The sequence below is a fragment of the Anabas testudineus genome, chromosome 10, assembly GCF_900324465.2.
Source record: "Anabas testudineus chromosome 10, fAnaTes1.2, whole genome shotgun sequence".
In the NCBI taxonomy this organism is placed as follows: Eukaryota; Metazoa; Chordata; class Actinopteri; order Anabantiformes; family Anabantidae; genus Anabas; species Anabas testudineus.
Genome location: NC_046619.1, coordinates 5632991 through 5660921, shown reverse-complemented (window position 1 = coordinate 5660921; position 27931 = coordinate 5632991). Strand labels below are relative to the sequence as shown.

The 27931-nt window shown below is 42.4% G+C and overlaps 1 protein-coding gene across 3 annotated transcripts; it reads right to left on the bottom strand.

Moving 5' to 3' along the window:
• Window positions 1-54: 54 nt before the first annotated feature.
• On the bottom strand, window positions 55-27767 carry ppp3cb (protein phosphatase 3, catalytic subunit, beta isozyme). 3 transcript variants are annotated; one of them, XM_026357002.1, is made up of 14 exons: window positions 27444-27767; window positions 16949-17149; window positions 14661-14785; window positions 13162-13273; window positions 10375-10520; window positions 8830-8969; window positions 7377-7454; window positions 5783-5877; window positions 5477-5602; window positions 5137-5214; window positions 4955-5039; window positions 4590-4687; window positions 3268-3315; window positions 55-709 (listed from the first exon to the last, which is right to left on the bottom strand). In XM_026357002.1, the coding sequence occupies exons 1-14, from the start codon at window positions 27484-27486 to the stop codon at window positions 531-533; spliced, it is 1554 nt and encodes a 517-aa protein (XP_026212787.1). In that variant the 5' UTR covers window positions 27487-27767; the 3' UTR covers window positions 55-530. The 3 variants fall into 3 exon arrangements, with proteins under 3 accessions (XP_026212787.1, XP_026212789.1, XP_026212790.1); XM_026357004.1 differs by lacking the exon at window positions 27444-27767 and adding an exon at window positions 26842-27045; XM_026357005.1 differs by lacking the exon at window positions 3268-3315.
• Between the last annotated feature and the right edge of the window lie 164 nt (window positions 27768-27931).

Below are 27931 nucleotides of genomic sequence, written 5' to 3'. Positions count from 1 at the left end.
CCCCCTGATCACCCCAACCCCTTCATGCAAACACTTGATGCCACCCGCCCCCACCCGACACCGAACACACGGCACTGATACTGCCACATGATGCTGACACTGTCAACCCACTGGTGAGCCCCAACATACACGGTGTACAGCAGCTCCTCCTGTTTTGCATGGGGAGTGTTTTTGTAGTTTCTTTCTCGTTGCTGTGCAGGTACATGGGGAGTTGTAGTTCTCTAAATAGGGCTGAACAGTTCAGTGAAGAGATTCGGCCTTTTGGTGGTGACGCCCGGGGACGCTCATGCCTTTACATACAGCTGAGGGCAACGAGAAAGGGCAGGTAATGTTGTGTGTGTGGCTGCATGTGTATATGTGTGTGTCTGGGTGTTTTGTCTGTAGCCTATTCAGTGTAAGAAATACTGCAATTGTGTGTATGTGGGTGATGCATTTCTTTGTGTATATATGCTTATGTACACGTATCTATAAATATAGTACCACATCAGTGTTGTAACTGCAGGTGTCTGGCATGTGGGAGTGTTCGTCCATCACTGTATATTGCTGTTGCTGTCTGTCCCATTGGGCTCCCCCATGTTCATGCGGCCCATCGACAGGCCCACGCTGTTGACGGCGTCGCGTCGTGGAGGCATCCTCTCGTTGATCCGGTCCAGGCCTTTGGCCTCCTCGAAACTGCTGATCCGATGCTGCGGGGAGAAGCCTCGGATGGCTGCAGAGACAGGCAGGCACACACACCCACACACAGACACAGACACACAAACATGCACGCAGGGTTAATATTTAACTAGACATTTAGTAGAATTTTGTGTATCCAAACCTCTGGGAGCTTTGAAAGAAATAGTCAGAGCACTGAAATGGATTGAAACCACATTTGAATCATTTATGAAATGTGAGAGTGCATACATTTCCAAATCATCTATTCTGGTTTAACTCGGCCTTTAAATGTTTTCATTTGAGCACACCAGTAACTATATTTTGATTATTTGGGTCCTCATTCTGCTCCCTTTGGTTGAAGGTAATTTGGGGTTTGGATAAACAAACTTCACCTGTGCACATTCATAGCGTTCTTACACCAGTATCCACACACATCAGCCAGTGTTCATCTGTTGTCTGAATGCTGAGCTAGGATTAGTTTGACCTCGCAGCTCACAGTGAACATGACAGTCAGTGCGACCTGAGATGCCTGGTAGATAAGCCATTATGACACACAGAGTGTGAAAAGAAGCACAACTGCACAGAAGCGTTGTTTGTAAGTCATGTTTTGCCTCTGTGAAGAGTTCCTGACAGTCAGCCGTTGTTCAAAACCTTTTTATTGGAAGTCACCCTTTTCCAAACCTCAAACAAAGTAAGGACAAAAGTGAAGTGTTCCTAATCAAGTCGGTGATACCGTACAGTTGGTCAGATTTGATCAAATAAACTTGTTCAGTTCACTTGAAGTTAATGTATTTCTTCAAGGGTCAATCCACTGATTTTGCACATGCAGTTGGGTTTACAAACGAGGGTGATGATGTCAGCCCGGGTGTCTCAAATAAGCTTTGGAGGCAACATACTGAATATTGTTAGAATAGGCTTATTTTCAGAGAGTAGGATGAGAATACTAATACCACTATATTGTATACACTGTAAATGATTGTAATGAAGAAGTTCCTTGAACAGAAATAAGGAAAAAGAAGGAGGGACTTTGGACCGAGCAGGAACAGTTGCATTGATGCAACATTAACATTCTCTCACCAACATAATGAACATTACACAGATCAGCATGCTACCATCACTGTGTGTCATGTTTGCATGCACACACTAGCTTAAAGCACTGCTGCCTCTATGAACTGCTGGCATGTACTGTGAGAGTTCCCCAAAGTTATGGAACTTTAATACTAAATCAGTGGAGAACCCCTTTAATTTACAGATGGAACAACAGCATGGGACAGGGTGGACCTACCACATGTAATGGTGATTAACATTAAAACTAACTGCTAAAAAGATAAATAATTATTGTGAGGTTTGGAAATCCTTACTGATAAGGAAGTCTGTCTGGAGGGACCAGTACCACTTTTGAACAACGACCACTGTCATATAACACTGTATTATACAACAATACCCAGCTGAATAAAAAACAATATAACATGAATGAAAAAGAAAAACAAACACAAAAAGTAACCATAATTCATTTGCATCAACAAATTATGGACTGTAGTTCAGGTAAGCCAACAACAGCACTAAAGATACAAACACAGTTAACTACAGCGTGCAGAGTAATCACTAAGATCGGACACAGAATATAACCCACTGAACACCAACACCATGACCACAATCTGTTCAGTATCACACAGGAACCTGGCAGATCTGTCCTTCAGACAGTCCTTCTAAATATAAAATGGGCATGAAACTGATCTTCTATCACTTCTTCATGAGAACACAGATGTTTAAGTTGAAAATTTGAATTATTCCAATTGAACCTGCAGCTGAATAATTGGTGGTAAAAAGACTCAATTAGCTTTTCAGAGATTTCAAACATATCCCCTGGTCTTCTTCAGCAAGCGTCTCAGGCATCTTCGCGTGAAGATGGACTGCTGTACTTACTTTAGGTCGTGTGACCATTTGCTGAAGGATACCATGGGTGTTTGTTGATATTTTAGTGGAAAGCTAATTGAAACTTCACAATAAAGAGTTATTAATCGCTTTGCAACATTAATACATCAACATATATTCTCCTATTGCATTACTTTTTTTCATCATTAAAAATGTTCTGCCATAGCTTGTAAAGAAACAGATTGATTGCATGTTCATCTTCTATAACTACCACACCACTTCTGGAATATAAAGGAAAGCAAAGAAAAGACAACTGTAGACTTCAGGAGGTCTGAGTGACCACACCTATATTTACAACACCCACTCCCACAGCCCTGCTCTTCTTGTGTGTATATATAAAGTTGTATATGCTGTGTGTTGTATCACTGCACGATGTGAATAAATGTTTTTCTGAGTGCTGGGAAGGAAGGTGTACTGATATTTCCAAGAGATGGAAAGAGAAAAGTGTGTGTATGTTTTGTGTGTTTTGATGTGGTGACTTCAGCGTGCGGCGGTTATAGGCTTTGTTGTAAGCGCTGATATGGTTAGAAGAGCTCAGTGCATCGTGGGTAAGGAAAATCTATGACCTTAAGAGCATGGGTGGCCGAGAGCGCAGCCATGCCGCACACGCACACACGCACATGTGCACGCATGTGCACACACACTCACACACACACAGTGAAATGAGTGGGATTTTACCTTCGGCGTCCTTAACTGTCTCGATGGCTTCTATGGCCTCAATGGTAGCTGAAGGATGGGCAAAGAGAAAAGAAGAAGAGAAGGAAAGGAGGACAGGAAGAGAGAGAAGATGACAGAGTCCGAGAGAGAAGAAGAAGATCAAAGACAGAAGGAGGAGAAGAAGAAAGGAGTGAAGGCTGAAACATGCTTCTGTGCAGATAATCGTAAATGTACGGACTTCAGGACATAAAGAAGTAGTTTGAGAGGAGCCTCTAAAAGCTCTAAAACAAACATAGGTGTGAAATAATTTAGCCAGCACCTGGACTGATCCAACCCAGGAGCCAAACATAAACACAAACAAAGAAGAATTCTTTTAAAAGTGAACCAGTAAAAAACAGAGAATGAAAATAAGGCTGATGGATCAATACAAATATTTGTATGACCTTCCTGAAGATGATAAGGTGTGATAACGCTTTAGGTGCTAGAACACATTCTGTTCCTCAACACTTTTCCTGTCTGTCTCGCAACTGAACACTATGAATTCAAGTCAAAAGGCCTAAAATATGAAATATTTATTTCATTGTCCAGTTTGAAAGATGTCCCCTATTGTAGACGTTTAACTTTATGTTCAATTTATGTTAGCAGATGGATTTCGAACCTGTGCACACAACGTTTGCAAATTTGCAGCCTCCAAAGCATGTTTCAGGCTTTAGTCATGTGAGGCCCTCAGAGCAGCACTGAGACCATGGCAGGTTCATAGGGCACCTGGTGTTAGCAGTAGCTGGTGTTAGCTCACACAACTCATGCAAACACACACACACACACACACACACATTTTTGTTCAGCGTGTCATTGTGAGTACACTCATTGATTTAATTAATTCCCTTCATTACTGTCACATAGTCCATGCTAATCTACTCTGTTTCAATTTTTTATTTATCACATGTACTGCCTTACCCTAACCCTAACTCTAAACCAAAATTAAGTAATTCTAACCCTAAAACCATCTGCATGACTGCCCCTTACTTTCTGTCATTCTCTAACTCTCTCTCTCACACACACACACACACATACACAACCAGCAGGCTGTTAGTATCCTCAGCGCTGGTGAGTTGAGGTGAAGTAAGTGAGTGAGTCAGTGAGGCAGAGGAATGAGGGGAGAAAAACAGCAGTAGAGGAAGAGAGGAGGAAAGAAGGCAGGAAGGAACCGGAGGATGGTCCAAAGCAGATATTTAAACTGTGTCTGTGTGTACTTGTGTGTCTTTTAAATATGTTTCTGAAGGGGTGTTTAGGGCTACGTTGGAGAGTGTGTTCGTGTGTGCGTGAGTGTGTTGAACACTCACCGCTCTGCAGGGTCTGTTTGCCCCCCGACAGCACACCGCTGGGCAGCATTCCTGTAGGGGTCAGTCCCTTCAGGGTCAACACGTTCTCACTCTCCTCCCTGAGAGACAGAAAGAGATAGTATGTATGTGACAGATGTGTGTGGATATATATATATATATAGAGAGAGAGAGCAGGTGATAAGGAGAGAATTACACACTTCCCCTCACTGTGCACCTGCAAACACACAAAACCATGCTTGTGGGTTAAAAGACTCAGCTCAGAAAGGGACAGTGTGGTCACTGCTGATGTATTTCTGCAGAAAACAGTGCATTTTTAGCCAGACACATGCACACACACAGACACGCACAAGCTGAACTCAACCCACCGTAGGACGGAGAACATTTTGGCCATCTTGCCGATGGCTCGGATCTTGTTCTTGATCACCTCTTTCCTGGCTGCTGCTGCACTGGCTGTGACAGAGTCAAACACAAAGCCAGACACGATTTATAATGAAAATCATAGTATTTCTTTATTATTGTATTAAAGTCAGCGCTCAGTGTTTCTCACCATCGAAGATCTCGTCTCCGTCGTTCATGAGTTCGTCATCAGAGCAGATACTCAGGACGTTGACTAACATCTCAGTCACTGCAGGACAAACACACAGATACACACGCACATTTAACCAGTAACAGTGGGGTGACCTGGTGCTCTATCTCTACTGTTGTTGTCCAATAAGATTAAATAAAAAATAAAAACGCCGCACCACGTGCTGAGTCATGACCAAACACACTACACCCCAATATGCACTGCAAACCAGAAGGTTTATGCATTGAATTATGATGCTTTAGCATAAAGTTATATATGTGGTGGAGTCTAAAAAGAAGGGTGTGTGTCTCAAGTGTGGTACCCTTTTCTCCCACGAAAGGCAACGACCAGGTGAAGACGTCCATGAAGTTGGGCAGCCAGTAGGGGTGAGGAGAGCAGTTGAACTGACGGATGTTCATCACATTGTTCTCGTACTTCAGCACTGCGGCTGAATAAATACATACTGTTACATACTAGTCATTTGGATTTGGTTACTTAGGAAAGTACAATATTCCTTAAAGCTAAATTACAAAAAAAAAACATTTACCACATATCAACAGTAGCAGAGCCCAATTCTTCTGTATGTATAAAATGCCAGTGTGTGTTTCTGTGCATGTTTGTGTCAGACCTTTGTTGTTGTAGACGTCCAGATAGTTTGGAGCAGAGAAGATGGTGATGAGGGACGGAAAACCTGTAGTCTGACTCTTCCTGTACATACGGTACCTGAGGACAGAGAGACAAACAAACCGCCTACGTTATAGCTATTTGAATAAAAGACCATGTTGTGGATGAGAACTGAGGATTTGCTTCGGAGGTCTCTAAACCAGACAGGAACTGACTGAAAGCGAGACAGCCACGCATTTAAAAACAAAGAAAGAACAGAATCCCTGACATGGCTGGGAAAATCTGTGTGGGCAAAATGACAGGGTAAGGTAAAATTGCCACTGGGGAGGGTACTGAAAATCCCAAGTGTGTGAGAGAGGCTTCCAGCAGAAAGCGAACATTTAAATTTTTAGGCCTAGATTTAGTGACTTGGTCAAATAAAAACACACACTCACACTAATGCAATTAGCAAGCTGCATACCAAGAACCCAGCTAGATTAGACACAATAATAAACATGAAGCACACACAAATCATTTGAACTAATTATCAAACTTATCAGTGATCAAGAATTTCATTCGTTAACTTAAAATATAATCATGCAGATTTTTTCTTCTTCTTATAGTCACTTACTACCATACTATCTTTTATCACGGTGCCAGTGAATGTCTCTAGGAACTAATGTGCGTAACCAAATGCCTCTATCCAATCACAATTTTATAACTAGTTCCTGATTGGCTGCTTGTCACTGTACTAACCTTCAGATTATTTCACTATTTTATATTGATAGAAAATAACAAAAATAACAAAGTAATTTAAAATATCACTTTCTGTTTCCTGAGGTGTTGCTAGAGCTGTGTCACCATCCATAATTCGATAATACTAGGGTAATAATTTTTCACTTCACTGCACTGCATTGTGGGAGAACAGTTTCCGTCAAACAGCACCTTCACAAATCTGTATACTGATAGATTATACTTTTGTCACTTTCCCAGAATGAACACACTACATATTTAAACCCTATTTATCATTATGCACACATATTGTTATGAAGTACTAGTAGTTTTACACAAACACACAGCACTTCATCAATACATTAGGCAGTTTTTACAGTGCAGCTATAACCTCCTGTATTATAGTTTCCTTTGACCCAGACTACCCTACAGCATGACAGACAAAATATTGTTAATGGGTTCACGTCAGCATCATTCAGAATAGCACTGCCTTAATTGCAGCATTATATTTAGAGGATTTTCACTGGGACAACAGATGCCAGGACTGGATTTGTGGGTCAGAAAATTATACTTTGCCCCCACTAATTTATTTGGACTAGTAGTGCAATCCTTACATGTCTTTTTCCATTACCGGGCTATTGTCAAGAGGTCAGTTAGTTCAACTGAATTTGGTGCAGACTGCTGGTGTTCTCAGTGAGACAAACTCTAACAATGCTAATAACATAGTTTAAGGGTGATAGAAGGAACATTTGTGGAAGCTCTTTTCCTGTAATGTGCCGATTTCCTGACAAAGAAAATAACAGCTCGGTGCATGAAATGTCAAGGTAAGCCATTAAATTAAATGGTGCTCCCTTTTAAGCTGAGAGAAGAACAGTCAGTCAGCTTACCCAGCATCCTGTGCTTCGTGCGCTCTGATGATTGACAGCAGGTTGTTGGTCTGTAGGAACTCGCACACTGCCGGGTAACTGAGGACAGAAGGAGAGGTAAGTAAATGAATCTGAACCAGGGCAACGGGCAAAAGCAGACAGCAGAAAGAAGTATACACAAATCCAGTAAGAACTACTTTACCTAACAAACATGCCATATGCTATTATACCAAGACTGTTTTGTAAACCACAAAACAGATGGAAGTATTTAGAGTCTAACAGCAGGACATGGAGGCCTCTTGTTTTCTAATGTTATGTCTTACTGGGACCAGCTGGGGGCATCAGTGAGTGCAGGCAGGCCAGAGCAGGGTTTATGGCCACCTCAGTGCTGAGGGAGTATACAGTAGTTGGAAAATTGATGCTGTGTCTGCTCAACCTAGAAAATCACTGTGTTCACCAAAGACACATCATAACACTGACTTCTACATGTGAGGACTACAACTGTGACCGCGCTGATGCTCCGTACTTCAGCTCCTTGTCTTCCGTTCCTCCATTTTCGCTCTTTTATTTCCATCTTTCACCTTCAATCACACCACCACCGGTGCCACAACCACCCTGCTCGTATGTTGCTCTCCCTCTTTCTCTCACTGTATCTTAATATCACTCCATATTTGGCAGGAGTAGCCAGTCGTCATAGCAACAGAACCGTGCAGTCTCCCTGGGGATTGTGGGATATCGTTTCATGCTGAAACGGAACTGTGTGTGTGTGTGGTGTTTATGCATGTGTGTGTGTGTGTGTGTGTGTGTGTGTGTGTGTGTGTGTGTGTGTGTGTGTGTGTGTGTGTGTGGTGTTTGTGCATGTGTGTGTGTGTGTGTGTGTGTGTGTGTGTGTGTGTGTGTGTGTGTGTGTGTGTGTGTGTGAACTGGCCAAGATTTTCTGTTTCTCATACAAATCCCAATGATTGTTATTGGATCTTGGATGTGGTATAGCCATGCAGGAAGAAATTTTCCTTCTCTCTTCCCATTACCAACATTTCAAACCAATAGCCTGAAGTCCACCCACAAGTCAGACGATTCCTGGCGTGTAAAGTACAGCATCAACTCGTTAACTTCAGACGTTTACAAGATGCTGGATCATCAAGATACATTAAATGAGCTGAACACGGTACATGCAGGGACACATTTGGGGGAAGTGATCTTATTTCTGGACGTATGTTTCAGCTGGTAATTCTAAAAAATATTGCTTCTAGTATATTTAATTTATATCTGAATATTGTATTTGGTCTGGCTTGTTTGAATATCAGGTGAGTTAATAATCCTGAGCCTCATATGCACAGAGAGATACTGTGCAAGGCTACTTTCAATTCAAGGAGGGTTTTTTTTTTTTTCTAAAATAAGCAGTCAGGACTCTTGCGCAATATTTCCCTTTGTTGGTGTCATGGTGCAGCTTGTAAGGAGCAATTTTGTCCTGTACCTGTAGAAATAGGAGCAGCCTCTGACTGTGTTGTGACCAAAGTATTCTTGGGTTTTCTCATTGCCAAAGTCTTCCAGGGGGTCGGCCCACAACAGGTCGCACATGGGCCCAAACGCTGGGGGCTCCTTGAACCGATCCAACTAGGACACAGAACACACACACACACACACACACACACACAAATTATTAGTGCACAGAAGCACAATTGCTCATATGACGAAAATTCACATAAAAAGTAGAAACAGAAACACTTATCTCACACACAAATGTTTTACTCACACACACAAATGGATAAGCACATACAGTATAGATCAGAAAGAAAAGGAAGGCGAAACACATAGCAGACACAGATACAGAGATGCACACAAACACACACAGTCAGAGCAGAGCATCTCCATGGCAACCCTCACCACACAGGAGGGAGAAGATGTCACACCGGCAGATTCACCATGGAAACACTGCCATTAGATGAGGAAGTGTGCGTTCTCATGTGTCTCTGTTCATGTGTGTGCTTTTGTATTCTGTGTTACTGTCAGCCCGATACATGCACCGCGTGTGTGCACTGGTGGACTCTCTGGTTTCCTCTTAATTCTCTGCATCTACAGTCCATTCTGTGATAAAGGTATAAATAAAAGTTGCAGTTTGTATTTGTGACTGTGCTAACAGGTGTATTTTGTGGCACATAAGTCAGTCATCTTACATTAATGTTATTATTCTACCTAGCAAAATGTATATTAATGCTGTTACAGCATGTGTTCTTCCCTGCAGTGAGACAATAGCTGCAGAAACAACATTTAAAAAGGCTGTTTGACAGAAAGTTTGTGAGTTTTAGCCACAAGAAAACACAACATAAAAAAGGGGAATGCTTGAATTTCTTGCTGTTTAGCTACAATGAATACAATTTACTACTTTAAAATATATATTTAAGTATATAAATAACAGTAGTTTAACAAAACCATATTGAATGAATTCACACATTAGTAATTATTGCTCCTCTGCTAAGCTAGTTGCTGTTAGCATGCGTTTAGCTAGCTGTTCTCTCCATTTTGATTGCATTTAGCTTCTGCTTTATTTAATTATGTGGAAGAGAAAACTCGCTGAACAAGATGTCAGCGGACGCTACAGTGTGAAACTTTCTTGTGTGACCCAGACTAATTGAATATTGTGGCAGCAGTGCAGAGATATTTGCTTCGAAGGTTTTAATAGTGAGTTTATGGTTTACTGTTTCTGACTGTTAAGTTTTGAAGCTTCTTCTTTATAGTATTGTGACTAATCCCTGATGAGCTGGGGTCAGTTGTGCATATTGTAGCTTTAATGAAAACAGTTTTTTATTATTATTGTTATTTTTTTATTTAAGGTCAATGGAAAGTGAATAAGCACATTTAGCTTTAGCTTGAACTAAGCTAGCTAAGACTGTGTTGCTATTTAATTTCTGATTTCTTGTTTATTTTCGCTTCTAAACTGTGAGTGTAAGTAGTTTGTTTGTTTTTATCGTATTGCTTAAAATGTATATGTGTGTACTTATTTTAATTTTATTTATTTTACCTTCTTGATGTCGTCCAGCGTGTGGATCTCTGGTGAAAGCCCTCCATGCACGCACAGGAACTGCTGGTTCATCAGGGCTGCCAGGGGCAGGCAATCAAACGCCTCCATGCAGGAATCATACACCTGCTCTGAGTACTTGATCTTACCTGGAGGTGGTTGGAGGGGTAGAAAGATATTTCAAGATTTGAGACAAAGAAGGCGCCTGAGTGTGTTTAGACATGCTCTGAACAACCACCCTCTCTGCAAACGTACAGCCAGTCCCTGTCACTTGGAGTGTGACTGTTATATATCAGTAATAAGTAGCAGTAATCTAAAAGCTTCAAACAGACCAGTGCGGTTCCTCTAAAAACATAATTTAGTTCACTTGGGTGTAAAGGCAGGATTTTTACATAACACGTTATTAATTTATGTGGCCATCACTTTCTCCTGCACTCCCACATGACTTATTTCTCTCCTCTGTGATGATTTAGAAATGCCACTGAATGCCATGAAAGAAGGCTCCATATTACAGTACATAGTATTTAGAATTTCAGGCAACATATTGATGCAAATTCAAATTCCAATTCTGCTTCCAGTGAACAAAATCTGACCCAAATATAAGCGCAAACCAGCGCAGAGGCATCACTGAAAGGCTTATTTTTTTGCTTTATGAAAAACTCCTTTCATTTGGCAGTGATACCAATACGCAGCATCTTTAAAGTGCATTTCACACATGGGCGTAACAATACATCTGACACGCAGGATTAAAATAGCTGAAAGGAGATCGGAGGAGAGAGATAGAAGAAAAAGAAAAAGAGAGAAGGGTGGATTTTGGGTGAGAGTGAGTGAGGAGTAGGGAGGAGAAGAAAAGGACTGATAATTTTAAAAAGTGAGAAAGAGAGAGAATGAGGAGAGGTAAAGAGAGGAAGGATAAGAGACAACAAGGGAGCAGGAAAGAGAGATGGGAAGGCGTGTGACATGAGAACGACACATATACAAATCAAAGCCAGTATTGTGAGCAGTACCAGTGTACAGTAGCCAACATTTGTGTGTATGTGTGTGTGATTGGAGAGGATTGTTTGTCAGCCACTCCATCTGCCTTGTGTACAGCACGAGCTCACTACTGCTAGTCCACCGGTTGTCATCTCCTTCCACACACACACTCACACTCACACTCACACTCTTGCACACTCATGCAGTCATACTGTAGTACATGCACTTGCACACGTTATGGTACACACACATATACACACACATTCACAATTACACACACAGCAGATGGTAATTGAGGGCGACCACTATTCGCCATGAGCACCAGGGGAAATTAGCTTCCTCGTCCCTTGGCCAATCAGACACTTAGGAGTAAGTCCCTGAGCCAATCATTAAGGGCCAAATTAATTTGCTGCTAATCACCCACTCTCGGACAGGACGCCGACATTCACTGGCAGAAGAGAGTCAGAGAGAGAGAGACTGGGGGAGGGAAGAAAATATAGCGTGGAAGAGGAAAAGAAATGAGATGGGAGTGTGGGAAATGAGGGAGGAAACAAACTGCCAGTAACTAAAAAGGAGGGGGAGGAAGGATGGATGTGGGAGGGACCTTGGGGGAGATGAAGAGAAGAAAAGAGTTACTACACAAAATGCATAACTGAACTGCTAAAACGATCTGTGAGTTTATTCTAGTTCAATGACAGAAAATTTATCTAAACAAGCAGCTGTTCACTAAACATCTTCACCAAGCAGCTAATTATTTTGTCTTTTCAATCCAACGATGCTCAGTCTGTCAAACTCTGATTTTCTCCACATGTATAGAAAGGTGAGCAGGTAGTGAGAGGACGATGTGTTTTAGATTTCTTTAAAAATAATAGCAAAAGTGCAAGGGATTGAATGATCAAAGTGTTTCTGTCTTCTGATATGACCATTTCTGGCATTAGCAGGCACGTACAGAAGGGGTGGCTCTGGGGGCTCAAGCCCCTGCACTAAATCAAAGGGGCCCCTGTCGACATGACATTCTTTTTCCTCAACTCTCGTGATATATAAACATTTGTATAAATTCTGTACAGAGAGGGAGTGAGTAATATCATTTTTAGTACTACTTAGATATGTCTGTGGCAGTGATACCACATTATGTTATAAAAGGTTGTAAGTACTATATAGTAGTAAATAATAAAAAGAAAAATATTTACTCTCTTCACATATACAGCTCAAGGCCTCAGGTGAAAAGCTCAGCTTTGAGCAAAGCTATCTTTACTCCAGTCAAGCTAAAAATAATACCTGTAGGTTATATGAGTAGTCTCGTATTTAAATTTCACAAAACTCTGCACATGCCTATACATTGGTAAGCTTCCCTAACCACATTTTCTAGTGCTATGAAAATCATAACCACAATAAACCACCCACTGCTTAGTATAGTATGTGTGAAAGCCTGTCCTTAATGTTATTATTATTATATCAGGGAGTAGGGTGACATCTGCTTTTTCAGCTCTATTGGATTTTTGAGGTGTTTATATCATGATATTAAAATAATGATTTTCAAAATTTACAGAATGATTCTCATTGTAAAATACATCTGCTGGAAGGATATATTTACTGGGTAAGTTTTAAACTAATTTATTTTACCTTTAATAATGAACAAAAGGAATTCATCAAGAAATGATGATCAGCAGTTTAATCAAAAATAGAAACAATTCCTAGTTGCTGCTCTTTTCTACCGTAGCTCAAAAGTGAGTAGTGGAAGCGGCTTTAAAACAAAAGTAGTAAGGAAATAAGCCAACGGCATAATGAGAGAAAAAACACAAGTTAGTTACTCACATTCTTGTTTGAAGGTGAAATATTCTGTCAGATGTCTACATTCATGGTTTCCCCGTAGAAGAAAGAGTGTCTTTGGGTAGAGGATTTTCAGTGACCACAGGTACAACACACACTGGAGGTTCACCAGGTAGAGAAAACAAATGCTGGTTAGAGCAAACAGCTCAATGAAATAAAACCCCATTAAACTAGCCACAAAAGTAAGTAATGCTTTGTAGTACTTGGTCTTGTAGTGTGTGTGTGTGTATATGTGTGTGTGTGTGTGTGTTTTATGTAATATGCATTTTCTTATGCTCAGAAGACTACCTTGCTTGAAGAGGTCCAGTGTATTGATTTTAGACAGAGACAGGTCGTTTCTACCTTCTACTTGTGTCTTTATATTAAGTTAAACTAATAGGAAAGCACAACTTGTTTTTTAGCTTTTGTTTAAAAAAACTAAAGGTGCTGGTGCTGTTTTTATTTTACTTTTGGCTGAACTGAGGGTAGTTGTTTGCCCCTGATAAGGTAATCTAAGTCGCTCCAGGTTATAGCTTCATTTTAACCACGCAAAACAGTGTTAAGACTTCTCTTATGTACTTCTCAACAAGGAAGCAAATAAGCAAACAGCATACACTGATAGTGACTGCCGGAGCACAGTTGGATAATTTTACTTTCATTAAATTCCTACCAGTAATTCAATTGTGGCACAGAAACTCACAGTGGAGATGTTACCAGAAATTCCTTTTTTAATGCACCGAATTAGTGGAGCTGAGTGTGAACTGAACTTTTATAAAGATAAACATAACAGACATTGTGCTGCTTAGCTTAACAGGAAAAAAGCTGTGAATCTTCCAACATGTTTTCACTGGTTTTTAACCCTACAAATAGCCTAGAGGATGTTCTCTCACCTTTACAAAGTGTCATCCCTGCTCTACATTAAGTCCCCTGTCTATGTGTCCTTGAAGTGTGTTAGGAAGGTGGCCTAAATATTGCTCCCTGTGCTCCGAACTCGCTCCATGTCAATGACACATCTCTTATGCCTCAACAAACTAAGGCATTCACCATGTGCTTGTACATTATGGACTCAAGCCTCACTGCTCATCTGTAATGCATTTCTATCAGACAAGGCAAACACAAACATACTTTACTGGACTCACAGCAGGAGAATCAAATGTCCAAACAGCCCTCTGGATAGTACACTGTCTGCACTCAGCTTCCACACATACTTCAGTAGAATGAATTTTAGTTAGTGATTACTATCCTTGAGTTTTTCTATACTTGTTATGTCCACACAGACTACTAAATATGAAAACTAAATGAAAGCCGGCCTTGATAATGACACTCTATATCTATGAATTTTAAATGACATCGTTGCTACACGCACAGTGGTGGTGTGTCAGTCACCCCTGTAATGGACTAGATCTCGCTCATGGAAAGTGACTTAGTGTTGTAATATCAATATATGCACAGGTTAATACACACCCAGTAACATGTTGACATGTTAGTGAAGAATTCATCCTCACCTCGATACTGAAGTAGCCCCTGTCCACATAGTCCCCTAGGAAGAGGTAGCGTGTATTGGCAGGAGAACCTCCCACTTCAAACAACTTCATCAGGTCGAAGAACTGGCCATGGATGTCACCACACACTTTGGAAACAGCACACAATGACGTTACGATCATGAACACCACAATATTCAGCTTCCGCGTGTTTTGTTTCCACAATTCAGTTAACAAATGTGGGGCAATCTTTGCTTCAGTGGCTCCATATGGCCCCATTTGCATCTGCTGAGGTATATCTGTCCTGTCTGCTGATCTAGAAACAGCACACATCTGCCAGATGGAAGACAACATAACATAAATTATATTTAAATGTCCTCCTGAAAGTCTAGCTAGTTCAATTGCTTTGACGTCTCTGTGTTAAATACTTCCTGCCAGTGAAGGAATACATGAGGGCCAGTTTAACATCTTTATCAATAATTTCTGTGAAGCTGTCTAAAATGCTATGCTAACGTAGCATGGACAGCTCAGTCTCTGCATTGATTAGTTGATTGCATCACTAACTTCACATCTCCAGATTTTAGTGCATGTTTACAGATTTTTGACGTCTGATCCAGTGAATTGTTCCAATCCACATCCACGAGTACTGGATCTAAATCAGAGCAGTCTTCATATGCTCAACACTATGTATTTTGAAAGACTTCAGGACCGACTGTCTGTATGATCTGCCAGCATACATCTTCCCATCCGCCTCCCTCGCCATCTGTCTGGCCTCTCCTTTCACTTTTACTTGATGTCATAGTTCTCATTCCCTCTGCAGCCATTTTACGATGGCCATTTTGCATCTGTCTGGCTGGCTATGTCTGCATGTCTGTCTCTTCATCTGCTTGCTATGTTAATGTCTGTTTTTGTGTGTGTCTGCGAATGTGTGTCTACTCCTAAGCCTTGGCTTTAATTTAAACTGGGAATTGGGAATGCAAAATGGCATGAGTAAAATGGAGCCGTACCTGTCTGCCTCCTCAGACCTGTCTCAGCATTCTCCCAGAAGCCTTTATGTGACACCCTAAAAGCCTGTCAGTTCAGATTTTAGCCATCCACCTGCCTGTCTGTTCACTAGTTGCTTTATCTCAGAGCTTCTCCATAGAGACTAGAGAGTGATACACTGTTTTTAAAATACCTTGTCAACATTGCATTTGCATCAGCTATTTTTACGAAATAATCTCTCTGCAATCTATAGGTTCTAATCAATCATAGCCGCCTCAGAAAATAAATCCCCTCCAGTGGGTGTTCCTGGGTCAGAATCTGTAAAAGTGGAGAAACTTGCGCACAGGAATCAATATGTTGCTCGTTGGGAATGAGCAGCTTTGAGAACCTTTGCTCTAAGCCCTTATGATCGACTGTCTCTCCATCTGCCTGTCTATCTGTCCTCGTCCCCGGGGATCTGTACCTGTGAAAGCCGAGTGATGTTCCCACACTGCGTGGGCACAACAGCCCACGCAGAATTATCTCACTGCTCACATTTGCATAGATGCGCACACACACGCAGAGACACACAGGTACATTAACCATGCAGTGTCAATAGGTTGAGAGTGTCTGAGTCGGCCTGCCTGCTTCTCTGTCTTCTCTGTCATCCTCTCAGAAACTTGTTTTCCATTTTGTCCTGATCTCAATCTCCCCCTCCTCCTTTCTTTGCACAGTCTCCTCAGTTTCTACCATTTCCCTGGCAAAGGAATACATGAAGATATTAGGAAGCCAGCGCCCGCTATTGTGAGGTACAGAACTGCCAATTGGTTCTCTCAGCGAAGTGCGACCGAACAACAGTTCATATTAAGAGGGTGGCAGATACATATGGCAGATTAATGAATCAATGAATGGAATCTGATTAATACATTATTACTGATATTTATGCCTTTTGCTCCGCAGCTCAATTTCACTGCACCTTTATCTCTCTGTCTGACTGTTGCTCTGTGCTCTCAATGTGAAAGCGTGTGATATAATCACTTCTCAGTTGTGCATATAAACACATATGTAGCTCTTTTTTTTTTGAAGGGGGTGGCCTCATTGGAAGGTGCACAAACAGTTTGACATTGTAGGAATATGCTTATTACTTACTGTCTCTCTGAGAGTTAAGGGAGAAGATTGATGTACAGGGCTTCTCATCCAACTCTTGTTGGATGAGAAGATGTTAAATAATTATTTATATTAATTATATGTCAAATTATTCAACTAGTAGCAGGTTTAGTTTTCTTAGTTTCCAAATAACAGTACTGTAACTGTCCACTGAACACTTCATCTTTATCCCTACACCATACCCGTGACTGGCGCCTCGATGTCCAGCATAGTGCGCTCCTGGCGCAGGATGGCGGCGCCCTCATCGATGATGCGCAGGGCCACAGCCTCCTCCAGTCGGCCCTCCTTGGTGAGGTGAGCTTTGAGCAGGTCCACCCGCGGCCGGCCCTCGGGATCAAACACCTCCTTCATGGTCAGCCGGTGGGCCAGGGGGAAGGGGACCGCTGGACAGAGGGGGTCAGGGGTGATTGAGAAGATGTAGAGAGACACGGAGGCAGAGGAGAATAAATGATAGGGAGGAAATTTAGGGGTGTAAATAAATAGATGGTGAATAAATAGTGAGTAATATTATGGAAGGAAGGAGAAAAGTTGATGCAGGGAAAAAGAAAGAGAACATTTATTATAATTCATGTCATGATTTATTGATATTTCCTGTATTGTTCAACAAGCTTGCCAACAAACATCACAAGCCCTGAATGCTGACCATTATCCTGATCACACCTCTGCAGCAGGATCTGGCTGTGTGTGTGTGTGTGTGTGAGTGTGTGTTATGGAGGCCTAGGCGTGTTGTATTGAAGCAGGGGCTGCCAGAGTTATCAGGGCTGCCTGCCTCTGTTCTGCAGTAATGTCTTTCTTACATAATGAAGGCCCCCAGGGCACTGCTGGAGAAGGGGGCTGACTGACGACGGGGGTGATACAGCAAGAGTGCACAGCTGCACGTGAGGACTCGCATACACTCATGCGAAGAAACAAAATGCGGACACACACACACACACGAGCGTTCTTCGCAAACAGGGAAAACTCAGTGGCAAGACACAATAGGCAGAGGGCCGGGAGCGCATGCGTACATCATGTATGGCACAATACCGTTAACACGCATGATCACATATGTGTGTGTGAGCCTACAGTGGCACACACACACACATACACACACACACACACACACACACAGACACACACACACACACACACACACACACACACACACACACACATACAAGCTCATAAAAGGTATTGTTATGCAGGATCCACAGAGCCTGTTGGAGCCCCACTAGTGCTAACACAGATAATGGCCTAGATCACACACTAAAAACTAGGCCTGGCTCTCTCTACACACACAATTTCACTCTCTGTCACTTTGTCTCTGTTTTGCACTCTCTCCTCTTGCCCCTTCTCTGTTTTTTTTTTTTGTTTTTTTTTTTTTTGTTTTTCAGTTTGTCTCTCCTCTTCCTCTCTTGCTGCTTCTCTCTCTTTCCATCGTCTTTTCAGCGAGCTTTAACATTGATGTCCATCATTACATTTTAATGCGATACTCACATTTTATTTCATTTAGTCAGGAAAAGTAGCTCAGCAACTACATGGGACCAGATTACATCATACGTCATATATTACAACACAAACACTAACAACAACTGCTGCTGTTAAATTGCAATTCATCGTTACACAGTAGTTGTTCTGTTCTGAGTTCTATAAAAACTGCGAGTCTGTATCAACCTTTTACTGTCCAAACATGTCCATTAGCCTATTTTAGCATCCTGACACCCAGTCATTGAAGAATAATGCAAATCCTTTGCTGAAGTGAAAGTACTTTACCATTCTTAAAGTTCTGCATTCAATTTTATATTGAAGTAAAAGCATAGAAACATTAGCAGCAAAACATACTGACTGCATCAAAAGTAATAAGTACCTAATGTTAACACTGAACTTCAACTAAAACACACATCATGGGATACACAATGATGATAGACGCTTGGTGACATATGTGAACACCACAACATGTCTAATGACACCTTGGGCTTCCATGGCCTAGCTCGTATCACGTCCAGAGACACTTTTACACACTTTACAAACTGAAAACAACACACGAAAGCACCCTGAGACATCCCAGGATACTATGAGCTGCCAAGCTGAAGGGTCTGTTTTCCATCGATCGAGAACAGCGGTTCTACTTGTTATAACCAGTTTTGCCTTTCAGGTTAGGACTGATTAATATTTTATAGGGTTAGTGCACCCCGGGCTGTCAGAGAAAACAAGCCAGAAAATTAATTACTCATGCATGCTGGTATTTGAGCGTCTTCATATTTACAGTGTTTATAAATGAAACAGCAAGGCCCAGTCCATTTGTGGCCAAACCTCCTCCTTCATTTTACTGTACTGTACTGTCTTGTACTTCTGTGCTGCACCTCACTGTACTGTGCTGTGATACAAACTGTAATGATGCTGGTACATAACATGGAAACCTGTGTGTATAGTACTCTTTTAAAGCTTGCACAGAAAGATACAGCCGATGTGTGTATATATATTCTGGTTAGAGGTAACACTGAGGCTTCTAGTGTATGTGTGAAAGAGAGAGAGAGAGAGAGAGAGAGAGAGAGAGAGAGAGAGAGAGAGGGACAGAGGGAGAGAGGGGAAGCAAGAAGGGAGAGGGAAGGAGTGTGAAACTCGTAAATTGTGAGAGCAGTGTGAAAGTAGGGCAGGTTTGAGAGAGCGGAGAGCAGCAGAGACACAGAGCTTGGGGAAAGGAACTATACTTGGGAAAACTATACTTGGCAGTTAGGGAATAGAGAGAGAAGAGGTTCAGAACCAGCACAGTCAAGCCACAACAGTCATTTGCACCTGACGACTGACCATCACAATCCAAGAGGTTTCTTACTGTAATTCAAGCCTAATGAAGGGATGAAAGATCTGAAGACTGAAAACTCTGTGAGGTTAAGAGCTGTAAATTATAAACAAACTAGGTATGAATTTAATATTGCAATTCTCATATGAATTTGTAAAACATGTAGGTATCACTTTTTCTTCCTTCAAGATATTTTGTTAGTGAAAATATGGATTTTCCGCACTACTAAGCCCTTCCTTCATTGTGCATCACACTCTGTAGGCCTGGAGCTCAACATTAATGTAGTAGAAACAGATTTACATTTAAAACACCCTTATGATCTACTGTATAATATAATACATTCAGTAGCACAACGCATCATCACATATCATCTAGGTATAGTTTAAAAACTGTTTTTTGATTATTCTTATAAGGCTTCCCCTTCAATTTAATCTAGACTGACTACTGAAACAATTGGAAAATGATTTTTTCCACAGCAACACTATCTGTCTCCAGCCATGTTAGGGGCTCTGTGAGGCTGTATGGAAGCACAGCAGTGTTTTAACATGCTCACAGAGGCACAATGCTAACACGCTTAAGCATTTTCATTTCATATTTATTATGCATTTTTTCATCACAATAGACATTTACTTAAATTTAATGACGAAACTGAACTTGTGTGACACACAGACACCATCATGACGTTAGCCCTCTATAAAGACAGAATCTTTTTTTTTTTTTCAAATCCTGTAAGAGAAAACTACACTTGGGTTCCTGAGAAGGGATCATTCTGTGCCACTTGGAGATGGCGACAAAAACAGACTCTGTACAAATGTTGCTCTTAAGCTTGTGCAGAACAAAATGCACCCACTGATGATTCAATACATTGAATTTTTTCAACCAGCTCACTCACAGTGGTGCTATACCAGGGGCAAGAATACAAAGAATACCTTATCCACCAAGATTAGAAAACATTAGGATCAATCGTGTCCATTTAATGTCTCCTTAAAAAATCATTGTAGTTATTTCTGTGAGATGTCTTGTTCCAATTCTTAATAATATTTAAACTTCCAATTTTTTATCCTAGTGAATGGTTCTAATAATTCAGGTTGAAAGAAGCCTTTCATTGATTAATTTAAACTTAACGGTAGCTTTAAGCAAAAACAGAAGCCTCACCAACACTAACATATCCTTCATAGTACGTACGTTGAGCAGGAGGAATTACCTTAATGAATCTTTATGAATCTTCAATGTGACTTTTGTGTAACCTATCTTTATGTTAGTGAACTACAAGTTAAATAAAAACATGGAGTGCAGAACCACTAAGCTGGGAGTGTAGTGGTGGTGTCACTGAAGTGATGAAGACTTCACACAAGCCATGTTTATTTGTGAAGATCATTCATTCATAAATGAACATCACTTATGATCTGCAACAATCCAAAACCCAGATGAAACATCCATTGGCTTTTTGTTTAGGGGACCATGGTGATGCTCACTGTCAGGTCCCTACAGCACTCTGGTAGGATAAAAGTCTAAGGGCAGGTGTGTAGGGCAGTCACTTCCTGTCACTGAAGAGTTCCTGGCACATTTAATCAACGTATGAGCAGTGACTGCCCTCTATGCCCCATAACTGCCATCTTACAAGCACTTCTAAGGACAAATAGGATAACTAAATCTGCACACAAGCACTGTTTTACCAAATATTTGCCAAAGTGAAACATGACCGAGCTTCCTGGTGTAAAACACCTCACACTGTGGTTCATCCTATCTGACTGGGAGACGGTCGGCTCTACACTTTGGCTAGCTCACATAGTTATTTTAGCACAATAATCATGGCATGAGTGCTGTCTTTGTTCAGGGATTAATTCCAGTACTTTTAGCCTCTGACGCTCCACAAACAGTAATGTTGCCATAAAATAGGGAGTGACGAGCAGTGCAAAACCTAAAGTATTCATGTACAGACGCTCCTGTCAGGAGGACCAGGAGGCAAACGTCATGGTACTTAGAGTACGTTAACACTATGTATTATGATTCATCAGCTAAGTCAGTTATCAGTAAAGTGATAGTGGATAGTATTCCTCTCAAGGCATTTTAACGCTTTGTGATGCTGCCAAGTGTTTTAACCTTGAGAGGGAACTTTACTCTCTGACAGTACAGTCTGAGCTGTCCCTTGTCTGAGTACAGAAGACAAACACGGGGAACTCCACGTTCTGGAGTGGGGGCAAGTGGAGTGAAAAAAAAAGTTATTCATCTAGACCTGTCCTTTTCACTGAGGTAACCCGTCACATGATGCAAGTCTTGCGTGTTAGGTGAGATGGACCAAGTGGTATGATGAGCAAAGAGGTGAAAAGCATTTTTAGCTTCTTCCTAAAGTACTGTACTGTTCTGTTTTTGTCTTTTGGCCCACTCTCTGTAGCTGAACTCCCCTGTGTGGAATTTATTAAGCACCAAAACTGCCAGCTCAGCCAAAAAAACCTCCACATCACAGAGCAGCGAGGGGGAGCCTGAGAGAAAATCTATGACATAGCTTTCAACCAAATCTCCTAAATTTGTTTGGGCTGCCCTAATAGCCTAACTGGAGCAGAATCTGATCAGAATCATCTTGTTATTGTGCACATCCTCCCTAATGGCTAAAGTTAATTATGGGGATATTTCATCAGTTTTAATAACACAGGGAAACCATTCACGATCACAGGAGCTGGTGCAGGACGGAGGAAGTGACAGCAAGCGAGAACAGACAGATTGCAGAAATGACGGTAGAAGTCACCCATGGTCCATCTGTCCTCGTGTGTGTCTGTCCTCCAAATGTTGTAAAATAGGACTAAATAGGTATAAACCAAAGCAAACATGGGTTTCTCAATCACCTGGTTGTTAGGTCAGTGAAAAAAAGGGAAATGGTCTTCAGTGCTGAACAAAAGATTTACAAGAGTTAAACTGCAACACATACAGTAAAGACGCACGTACAGCATGAACAACTACTAATTCATTACAGAGCTATATTGCTCCTGTCCACAATGTGTCTGTCTGATGTTCATCTCATGACACAGAGCAGAACTGATCTGATGGCATGCCTATACTTTGTGTGTGTGTGTGTGTGTGTGTGTGTGTGTGTGTGTGTGTGTGTGTGTGTGTTTTAAATGTGTTGCCCTCTACAGGACCTCCTCTAAAGTGATCACACACACATCTCCTGAGATCAGTACATCCCGCTGCCTGTCTCAGCATGAATAAATGAAGGAGGTAGAAACTGAGGGATGAAAGAATGAGAGCACTGAAAAGAGAGAGAGGGAGAGCAGAAATTGGGGTGTATGAGAGAGGAGAGATGCGACTGTTCACATGTATAATATGTGTGTCTGTGTTTATCTAACATCTTTGACCCAGATCAGCTCACATAGGTTCTTGGGTATTTAAAGGTGGTGGAGAGGGGACAACTGAAGATGTGTTTGAAGTTGTTCAATTAATGCACACTACACACATGAAGAACCATCTGTGTACACACACACACACCAACAGAAACAACGGCCCATCCCCTAACAGCCTGTCCTCATTAGACAATCCCTTTCTCTCTTTCTCTGTCTCTCTCTCTCTCTCTCTCACTCACTCTCTGGAGTAGCTACTCTATAAATAGTCTTTGCCCTGCCACCCACCCCACAGGGCACACAGGCTAAGGTGGTACCCTTAACCCACAAAGATAGCACACATACACATACACACACACACACACATACACACACACACACATGCAGATCACACAAGGCTCTGAGGGAACGGGACCGCATGTTACAGTAAAGGGAAATATGCCTAGTGTGCCCCGAGCTTTGCCAGAGGTGATGTTTGTGAGCTTGTGTTTGTGCATAAATACATGCATACATGCATGTGTGCATGTTAGATATGACTCCAATATGTGTTTAAAAGATCACAGTTCACAAAAGATGTACATGCTGTTTACATTCAAATGATATGAGAGAGAGAGAGAGAGAGCAGCAATTGAGTTCACTAAAGGGAATTTAACAACACTAGCTTGCTATTTGAGGAGGCAATAGCACATGTGGTCTGAAATGTCTTTCTTAACTGTATTATCAGACAGTCTAGTGCATTGGCACTGAACATAATATATATAAAGACATTTGGCAGCAAAATAATGCCTCTGTGTGACTCTGTGCTGCATTTATGCCAGCATACAGTACATACAGTCTGCTCAGTAATCATATGACAGGCGGCAAAAATGATCGACTTACTTGACCAACTGTAACAGGTAAAACTAACCATCACCAACACTGCATTACTGAAGTGATTATTTTCATACATTTAAGTCAAGATAATGGCAATCACATACAGTTTCACCTACCATAGTGTATGTACGTTGCTGTATAACCAAGAATATTTGCTCATTTTAGTGCCAATACACTCACCGTAAAGTACAGACACTGAGACAATAAGAATCAACGGACAATGGAGAACAGTCATTATTATATAAGCATTGGTGGTTCAGTGGTAGAATTCCCGACTGCCACGTCGGAGGCACGTTTGTTTAAGGGGCAACTGTGGCTCAGTTGGTAGGGCAGTCGTCTACAAACCCCTGGGTTGGTGGTCCAATTCCAAAACCCAAAACCACAGTGATGCCATAAAAATGTTTTTTTGTCTCATGTATTCTATGAACAGTGCTACAAAACAGAGAAAAACAAGCTACTCTAGCATCTCAAATACCTAAAGCTGTAACCACAAAATATTCTGTACTGTTGTTTGAGCAAGCGTGCCGTGGCTTGGCTAGTCACACCAGTCCTCTGCAACAATACCAACAGACCCTGTAGCAGACATTTTGACATGTCATGGAAGCAAATACACAAGTGTAAGTAATGATGTTCACAATGGCTCCATTCCATACTGAGTCATTCAGTGACCCACTGTGCACAATGCAGACCCCTGGAATTAGCTGGTATGGGGTGTAATCATCATCAGTGTTATAATTACATCTGCAATTGACATCTTATAATATCTGCCATCAAAAGATCAATAGAATATGTATCTGTGTCTGTATTCTGTTTTCATATTTAGGTGTAGCCATCACATGATTTTACACTGTCAAACAAACAGGACCACCTGATTCGGGCCTTTATTGGCCCACTTAAGGGATCAACACAGGCAGTGTTACACATTTAATCGATTTCTAATTCTAGTCATTGATTTATTTGGCACTGTTTGTTTGCTGTGACTCTGCACTGTGCTTTGTCACTCACCTCAGGATTCTAGGAAATGGACTGTTAGAATGATCCCTAGGTAACTACTGTACCAGACTATATATGTATGTAGGCAACTTAAAAGTAAATTAAAGTTTAAGTAATTCGTAGCCTTCCTGCTTCTTGCACAGAAACAGACAGGGTTTCATGGTAAGTGAATGATGGAATAGGGTGTGAGAAGTCTATTGGTTAAGTCAGAGGATGCTGTCCTGCCACTCAACAGTGTGAAACACTTCTTCCCTTGTCTTTCTTTTCTCTCTCTCTCTCTCTCTCTCTCTCTCTCGCTCCAGCTACATCACCTCCTCTGTGGCCTTGTCACATTCTCTCCTTCCCTCTTTCCCTCACCTCGCCCCCACACTCTCTGCCTCTCTGTCCGTTCCTCTCGGTATGCTTCGTCCTTTGGCTCCGTCTCTGTGCACGTCTCTCTACTGAACATCACTAAATCTATAATGTGAGGAACTAGCGGCTACAGTCCATCTGCCAGAAGTGATGTCCCTTTGACTGATACCCCCATCCCTCTGCAGGCCCCATACACACTAAATCCTTCTCACATGACTGATGAATTGCTGTTTTTGCTGCATGTTTATGAGAGAAGTTGCATTTCTCTCTGTGTGTGTGTATGTGTCTAAGTGTATGAGTGGGTGAGTGGATATGTGTGTGTGTGTGTGATGGATGATGCATGAGGATATAGGGCACTTAGTTTGTTCCAGTGTTGAGGCAGCTGAGCTCCAGTGGCCCAGCTGCAATACAACACATATGCACACAGAAATTAAAAAGTAAAAATACACATACAGATTTAGAGGGGAGCTACTAACTGTGATGGGGTGAAGGTAGATAACTGATGGATGCAGGAGGGTCGGTCTTTATTTGGTTTCAGCGCAGGAGCTCTAGATTTCTTAGCACTGCTGCTGCACAACTGCATGTAGGCACGCACATACAGCCATACTGTATGCATATGCACATGCAGTCCTGAAGGCCTACGTGCATAAAAAAAAACGCTATCTAGACCCCGACGACCCCCAGCCCACCCCCTTTGGAGCACGACGCACGCACGGAATACCGGGGCATGCCCGAGCGACACGTCCAACTGTCAGCTTTGCTTCTTCCTGCACAGAAACCTTGTGAGTGTATTAAGGGGATCCAGTGGGAGAGACAGCCAGCCAGGCATCGTCGCATGTGACAGGCTGGGTGCGTGGAAGCGCCGCTGCCTTGCCAGCCTTGGGTTGTGACCCGATAAGCACGACAATCTGTGCAAGCTCGGCGGATCATTACCCGAGCGGAGCCCCTCCTCGCTTCCCCTATAGCCGCCCACGCGTAAAGCAGAAACAGACACTCTCATAAACACATTAAATATTCCACAATCCAATGATGCAATAACACCATTAGGGCGGCATTCATCATCATGGTTGGACAAACGGCTCGGATACGCAGTCCAGCATCCCTAAACTCCATTTTGTCTCTCATTTGACACTCAGGGATACAAGAGGGGGAAACCAGGGACACCTTAACGGAGTCGTGGAAGAGCGACACGCACGGAAGAAGCACGATCACCCGCTGACACGCAGGCCTAACTAAAGAAAACGTCGACTTTAAACAATTCTCACAGTCATCATGTACACTTGTGGTTTGAAAACGTCACATCATGAAACATCAGACTGATTTCACCCCGTAAGCTTGATTCATTTTAACCAAACTGAGTAGGAAGGTGCGCACTCGGCCTGGCAAAGTTGTCAGCCTACCTTCGGTCGAAACCTATCGATTACCTGAGTTTGGCTCAGTTTGGCTGAAATAAAACTAGATCGCCAATGTAGGCCACCGAGTGGTCGGCACAACCAATTACCACTAACCAAGTACCACTAGGACGCGCAGAGATACAGGAGCCTGTATGAGCACTAAGACAGAAAGATCAACAATCGTTTCGAGCTTCCGAGTGACAAGTCCCCCATAGCATCTTTACCCTCCCTCTCTCCTCATCTCTCTCCTTTCATCGTTGCTTACATGCAACATCATCCCGTGACACCATCCACATCCACAGCAAAAGCACAACACCAACGCTCGCAGGTTACGCGGATCGTTTATTTACCTTTATGTCTGCCTTTCGCTGTCATCGTCACACTGCTTGATGTTTCATTGGAACAAGATGCTCATCTCCCTCTCTCCCTCCCTGCTTTTTTCCTCTAGCACTCTCTCGGCTGTGACTCTGTTGGGTATTGTTCAGTAACACGAAACCACCACTAGGAGTGGAGCGCCCGAATGGAGCTCATGCAGCACGGAGTGTCGCACAATAGCTTTGGTTATCCATAGAGGAAGAGACATCCCTCTGTTAGAAAATGGGGTAATGCCTCGGTGAGGGGGTGAATTCTAATAGAATAAAGAGGGAAGACCCTGATTATGGCGTATCGTGCTGGATACCCCCCACCCCCTTCCCATCCATCACCACCTCCCTCCCCTAAAAGGTTCAGAGGCACATGCATGGTGACTCGCCAGCCAAAAAGGTTTCTTTTATTACAAGGTGCTACAATCATTAAAAAAAAGAGAGATGGACTCAAGACAAAAAAAAAAAAAAAAAAACGTGCGAATAAGAGACAGTGGTGCAACGACAGGGATGCAGACAGAAACAATGTACAGCAGAATCATTGGCACAGAGGTAGCTCTCACTGGCCGTGCAGGATTTGGCATGCCTACATTTGATCACCCGGTCGGCGGGACTTGCGTTGCAGTCGGACATCCTGGAGTCGGGACGGGAACGGAGCCGAGGGGATGGGGGGGCTCTCTCTTCTGTCAAGGGCCGAGATTGTGGTGTCGGGTCCTCCGGCAGGCGTCGACAATATGCGAGGTTGCTGGGTGCTTTTCTTGCTGCAGTAGTGGCATCACTCGGTGGAGTCTCCGTGCTCTCTCGGACGGGGGAAGCCTGCTGCTGCGCCTGCGGTGACTTTGGGGGAGGATAGGCGGATACCTAGCTGCTGTTGTGGCATGCTTGGATCCCGAATTTGTTTTTGAGATAGAGGAGGGGGCGAGGAGGGGGGGATGGGGGGTGTAAGGGGTGCTGCTGGTGTAGCGGTGGTGGTGGCGGAGCAGGGGGAGGTGGGGGTAGACTCTGGAGGTTAGAGGGCGAAGAGACGCCTTGGAGAGAGAGGAGAGGCGCAGGCTCTGCCTCTCCAGGACGCCTCTGT

What these genes read in the sequence shown, in the direction of transcription:
- ppp3cb (XM_026357002.1), bottom strand. Translation starts at nt 27,486, where the DNA reads ATGTCCGACTGCAACGCAAGTCCCGCCGACCGGGTGATCAAAT. An exon ending in TTTCACCTTCAAACAAGAAT is followed by an intron (nt 10,521 to 13,161) that starts GTGAGTAACTAA and finishes AACCACCTCCAG; the next exon opens with GTAAGATCAAGTACTCAGAG. An exon ending in CAAACAGACCCTGCAGAGCG is followed by an intron (nt 3,316 to 4,589) that starts GTGAGTGTTCAA and finishes CCCATCCTTCAG; the next exon opens with CTACCATTGAGGCCATAGAA.